This window comes from Crocodylus porosus, unplaced genomic scaffold (genome assembly GCF_001723895.1).
Source record: "Crocodylus porosus isolate Cpor-Errol unplaced genomic scaffold, CroPor_comp1, whole genome shotgun sequence".
Taxonomy (NCBI): Eukaryota; Metazoa; Chordata; order Crocodylia; family Crocodylidae; genus Crocodylus; species Crocodylus porosus.
Genome location: NW_017728912.1, coordinates 37,988,245 through 37,994,581, shown reverse-complemented (window position 1 = coordinate 37,994,581; position 6,337 = coordinate 37,988,245). Strand labels below are relative to the sequence as shown.

Here is a 6,337-nt window from a genome sequence, read left to right as displayed (position 1 = left end):
CTAGCAGAGGTGGTAGCTGCCTGACCCATCCAGGCAGTGCCTGCCCCTACCCCCTCCATTACCATGGGAGGTGTTGATCTGCCCCCACTCCCCTTTCCTCCCTCTCCCCTTCTACCACACTGGACGGACCAGTTGGAGGCAGCTGTCCACACTGCTGGCTCTGCTCCTCTCTGCTGGAGTGCTGCACTGCACTAAAGTTCTATGCAACTTACTGTCAAGACACAAACTTGTCTTCAGATGACCTTATTGTTTCAGTCAGGTCTGTCGAACTGGTGGCCTGCAGGCTGTATCCAGCCCCTAAGGGGTTAAGACAGCCCCAAGGCTCCTGGTCTGGACATCACTTCCCCCACCATTCCTGCTGCTGCTGGTGCTGTCATTACCAGAGTCTCTGTGTTCCTCCTCCAGCTTCTGATACTTGACCTGCTCCTGTGGATGAGGTGGCATAGCATGGTGCGGAGGAACCAAGGGAATCTGCAACTGGAGAATTTGGAGGAACTCGGGCCTCCATAGGGCATGGAAGCATGCCATGGTGTGTGTGTGGGGGGGGGGGGGAGGAGGCACCTGGTGTGCACTGCGGGGGGCCACACAGAGTAGGAGGTGGGGCTGCCAGTGTGGTATGGGGGGCATCCACCGCACAGTGCGGAAAGGGGATGGTGCCTACAAAGCACCGTGCCATGCTGTGGCATGCAGCCCAAGCACCATGCAGCTGGAAGGGTAGGTTGGAGCATGGGCCTGTGCAGCAAGTGCCCAAGGTTCCTGTGGCCCCTAGCCACTGAAAGGTTGGACAGCCCTGTTTTAAATTATTGTTTTGCTGGGGTAAGCATCGCATGTATCCAGTATGAATTACAATATACCTGCTCAGGGTATGATTCTGCTCAGGGCTGAAATGCTTCTATATCAGATACTCTGCAATTTCAGTTAGGGCTTACTTTTGTGTAACTGCAGCTGTTTTGCTGTTTTGGTAGCTACAGGTAATTCAGTCTCAGCTGGCCAGTTGCTCTGTGGAGGACTCTTTTCTACAGACTCTCTCTCAAATTGGTGTGCTGCTGTGGCCCTGGCCCATGCTTTACAAGAAAATGCAATTCTGAAAGAACAACTGCTAAGAGTTCAGCTTGCAACAAGCATCGGTAACCCACCCGTGTCTCTGCTCCAGCAGTGCACCAACATTCTGTCACAGGTAGCGTGTCAGTTTTGATATTAATGGTTCCAAAAAAAAAAAAAAGTTTAATGTTTTCAGCACAAGTGACAAGGGTCTTCAGTTTCTCCTGGTGATGCTAATCTGGTGATTCTGAAAATGAAATGATTTTTGCAGTAAAAAAGGAAAAGTTAGCAGAACTGACCTACCAAGAATTTCTGTTAGAAGTTGCCATCCACTAACATAATTCAGGCTCCTGTAATTTGAAATTATAGTATTTTAATCTGTTTCTCTACTATTATGAATGCAAGTTACTAAAGGAGGCCAATTTTAAAAATAAAACAGGGGAAAATATTTGGGAAATTGTTACAGTTGTAACAAGAAATGGTTCTGCCAAATAGAAAGAAACAAGGGAAAATGCTTTGTTTAAGTTTACTTAACATTAATTACAGAGTGTTGTCACGTGATTTGCTTCTGTTGGGTCTTTAATTTTTTTTCTGTTACTGCATAGAGGGTCTGACAGGCAGATGTAGCACCTGGTTTTTAGTCAGCTTTCTAAAGACAGTCCTTCACGTTAATAGTAACTGTTTATATGATAGTGCCACTTAAAAAGGATGTAGTAAGAATACAGTATGTAGACTCAAGTCTGTGCAAAATCAGAAGTACTTCCCATCTTCTCATGTTTTCTTAAGTCTGTCTGAACTGACAGGTTTTACCTCATTATTACTATTCAACCTTTCCATACCCATCTTCAGTAAAACACATGGTCATACCATTTCCTCTTGCACTTGGTTTCTGTTTGTTTATATGCTGTCCCTGTTTTTTCAAAGATTATTTTTCTTGAAAGATTGAAGTATGGGGAAGGTAATTTCTCAGTGTAATTAGGCTAGCCTACAAAAAGGATTATAGCTAAATGCAACTTGTATATGTTGGCCTGACTGAGTACTCCATGTTCTGAAAATTAACCAGAATATCATCAAGTTGCCCATCCTTTCTCAGCCTTTGAGACCCAATAATAATTTTAATATAATTTCCAGTAAACCTTCCGCTTTACATTCTTCTAGAATCTTAAGATAGTTTTGAGATTTATTTCTGAATTTTTTTCTGCAAACAAATCATAAGTAATAAGTTTGAATCTTTTAATGTATAATTTACAGGGTGATAAGATCGACAGACGGGTATGTATTTCTTGTCATGAGCAGGGCCTTTTTCTGTTGTCTTGGGTTTTGTTTTGTTTTTTTTTAACTGCTTTTTGAAGTGTTTCTATGTTGCAGGCAATTTTTATTTCTAGCATAACAAGCTCTCTCCATACGTTTCCGTGGGAATCTTCAGCGGTGTTCTTGGGACCTGTGGGATGAGGGTCTTGGGTGACATGGGTGCTTTCTTTCCATTCATTGGGTGCACTGCACATCCAACAGCTGCTCTGTAACTTCCTAGAGTACATTAAAACATTTTGATTCTGATTCAGAGATTTGGCCACCGAATCGGGTTGAATCTCCGCTGAATCAAATCGGCGACTAAAGCTTTGAACAGCCCTACTAGGCGAGTCATTTAACCAAGCTTTACATGTTTGGTTCCTTAATTAAGCATTCTTCATTTTCTGAAGTCTCAAGTGGAGATGTTGAGAGTCCGGCCTGGAGAAAATTTGGGTTTAAAATTAGGGATACACCGATAGACTTTGAGGGCCAATACCAAAAGCCGATAGTTAAGGAGGCATATTGGCCAATACTGATCTGATATCCTATGCAGCTGCCTCCAGGTGGTCAGGTGTGGTGGAAGGGGCATGGGGGTGCAGATCAGTGCCCCCAGTGGTGAGGGCTGGGGCAGGGGCAGGCACTGCCCAGGCAGGGGTTGGGGATGGGACATGGGATGGAGGTGCAGCTTGTGGGGTGGAGGCAGCTCCTGCTGCTGCATGCATCTCAGGGGGGTAGGGGGGCATGTGCCTTTGGATCTGTGCAGTGCGAGATGGGCAGCACTTGTGGAGTGGAACCGATGCTGCATGGGGTTTTTTTTGCCAGGGGCTGGGCTCTGAGTGTACTACAGCGGCACTGGGAGGAGGCTGTAGCCACCCTAGATTTTGCCGCAGCTCCACTTTTCCTGGCACTTGGGTGGTTTTGCCCAGTGCTTGGGTTGAGATGGGGCATTCAGCCAGGACTGGGACGGGTGGCAGTGCAGGACTGGGAGCAGAACTGTGGCGAAATTTTGGGGTGGCTGAAGTTTCTTCCCGGTGCTGCCGGAGCCTGCTCTGAGCCACAGCAAGAAAAGCCCTACACAGCACCGGCTTGGGCATCCATTGTGCAGCTGCAGCCTACCCCATGCCATGCATGCATGTGCCCACTTGCCTCCTGGGGTGCAAGCAGCAGCAAGAGCTGCCCCCACCCCATGAACTGAGCATCCGTCCTGTGCTTCTCTCCCACCCCAGCTGGGCAGCAACTGCCCCTGCCCCTTGTCTTGCCATGGGGGGCATTGATCTGCGCCCCTGCAATGCCCCTTCCCTCCCCTTTCCCTTCCCCCCGCCTCCCTCCCCTTCCAACTTACCAGCTGGAGGCAGCTCTCCATGCTGCCGTCTGCATGCTGTGCTGCGACTGCACGCAGCATGGGCATTTATCAGCCCCAGGATATAGACGATTTTCTTTGTATCGGGACCGATCCGATATCAAACCGATGCATCAGTGTACCTCTATTTAAAACTGCAGCTGTTATTTTTTGCACTGATGCATTGAACATATAAAGGGCTGTGAATGTACTTTGAAAAATCAGGCCTGTGTCAAGCTGGGTACCCAAAAGTTTAGTATTTGGTTATGATTTTAGCCTGAGTATTTGCCTCAGTTTTCTATCTGTGAAATGAGGATGAGGTTATCACAAAGGTGAGGTAAAGGAAATGTAATATTGATAAAACATTCAGATATAAGAAATGCCAGGAAAAATGAGAAATTTTTCAATCGGCTAAGGGTTTGAATGATGTAAGTTAGGTTAAATAGGACAATGAAGGTGGAGAATAAAACATGCTGTCCCTTACCTTTTCTCTAAATGAGGTAAGGGTCTTCATCAAAAACTTGTCAGTAGCCATGTATGCATAACAAGTTATAAGGTACTTGTGGAAGGCTGACTGCAGATGGTATGGATTTCCCTACAGCCAGGCATGTTTGACCTGCCAATCATAATACATTATTTGTTTGGATCTTATTTTTACTCTGTTCTTCTGCACAATGAGGAAAATGCTGTCTTGGTAACTGTAATTGTAGTGCAGTGAGTTTGTATCAACTTGATTTGGCTGATAAAAGCCCAAGTGTTTTTTTTACAGGAGTCTGGAAGCAGTATTGATTGGGCAGTTATTGAAGAATCAAATTTAGGCCACAATGTGGAATTTAGCTAGAGATAATGTGACCCATTGTCAGTGTTTGCTATAAAAGCCATTAGAAGATATGCTGGCCTTCTGATTTTGACTCTTGATTATTTTGTTAAATGTCATGTTGAATAGACATGGAGAGGAGACTTCCCTTGCCATAAGTTGAACACAATATTTTATTGATATCTTTACAATCTTAAAACAATTTGGAAGCCTACCAGTACCTCAGTCATTATAATAAGATACATTTTAAGTACCGATATATTTTGATGTTTGATTTCCGGTTTTTTATCATGAAAAATTGGAGCTCCCTTTGCCCCCTTCGCTCATCATCAGGGCTCTTAGTTTTCCGTTTCCCACAGAAAAACAAAAAAAAGAAAAACCTGTGGATTTTCCCTTTCACCCAAGAAATACAGACTTTTCATTTTAAGAGAAATGCTCAGTTTTTTCTCTTTTGCAAAGAGATCTCTGTAGCCTGGAAGAGTTCCTGCTTGCGGGGGGCTGGAGGGAGCCAGGAGGAGGGTGGTCAGGTAGGGGGCACCATGTGTATGTACAGACACATGGCTTCCAGGCATCCTGGAGAGCAGCTGCCATAGGTAAGTCTGGGAGGGGGAACTGAGGTCCCCGTAGGGAGAAAGTAGGGCAGGGCTGGTGCCCAGCCAGGTGGTGTGGGGCTTTGGGCCTGGGGCCACAGTGCATGGCTGCAGGGCCCCTGGTGGGGAGTGGGACAGAGCTGTGGGCGGTTTGTTCGGAGGCTGGGGTGAGGGTGGGGCCAGCTCCTTGCCACTGTGCGTGCTCCAAAGCAGGCAGGGTGAACAGGTGCGCAGCCCCAAAATTCCTGTGCCACAGCAGGGCATGGAGCTGTAGCCAGGCTGGAACAGCTCTGGGCAGGAGCCACCTCTGTAGCCCAGCAGGTGGGATCCAACATGGGAAAGAGTGCCACACCACCCTGGTTGTCAGGCTGAGGCACCCCTGCCTACCCAGCAGCAGCTGGGGGCACAGCTCTGCACCACTGCTGCACCTCACCTTGGCAGCTATGGCAGTGTATTGCTCCCTTCCATGCTGGGTCCTGCCTGGTGGGCCACAGGGGTGGCTCTTACCTGGAGCTGTTCTGGCCTGGCTGTAGCCCTGCACCCCACTGTAGCACAGAAATCTGGAAGGGGGCATGTGCCCCCATCCCCCCAGTGCATTGCCTGTGCCCCCTGCCCTGATAGACTTACCCACAGGGAACTCCAGGAACTGCTCTCCACTACCTGGCTGCCATGTGCATGTGTGTGTACAAACATGCATATGGCGCTGCCTGCATCCTGCTTCTGCCAGCTCCAAGCAGCCCCTTACAGGCTGGAACTCTGCCAGCCTGCAAAGGGAAACTCATGGTTTTCTGCATCTTTCTCTCTCAAAGGAAAAATCTGTTGTTTTCTCTCTGAACAGAGAACATTTAAGTTTTTCTGTGGCAAACGGAAAACCCAGATCTCTGATTATCACTGAAGGGCTTTGTGGGGAAGTGTCCTTTTTATAAGGTGGGATTGGAAAGTATTAGCGCAGTAGTGGGCAAAATACAGCCTGTAGGCTGAATGTGGCCCATCAAGGCATTTTGTGTGGCCTGCAGCAGGTCTCTTCATAGTTTCATAGTTTCTAGGGTCGGAAGGGACCTAAGCAGATCATCTAGTCCGACCCCCTGCCGTGGCAGGAAAGAATACTGGGGTCAAATGACCCCAGCAAGATGTTCATCCAACCTCCTCTTTAAAACCCCCAGGGTAGGAACCTGCACCACTTCTCTTGGAAGCTGGTTCCAGACCCTAGCTGCCCTAACCGTGAAGTAGCACCTCCTGATATCTAACCTAAACCTACCC

The 6,337-nt window shown here is 47.5% G+C and overlaps 1 protein-coding gene across 2 annotated transcripts in view; it reads left to right on the top strand.

Moving 5' to 3' along the window:
* USO1 (USO1 vesicle transport factor) overlaps positions 1–6,337 on the top strand; it is a 91,543-nt gene that overhangs the window by 44,001 nt on the left and 41,205 nt on the right. For both annotated transcript variants that reach the window (XM_019534298.1, XM_019534297.1), the window contains one exon: positions 966–1,177. In XM_019534298.1, the coding sequence (XP_019389843.1) occupies positions 966–1,177 (212 nt within the window). The remainder of the gene's footprint in view (positions 1–965; positions 1,178–6,337) is intronic.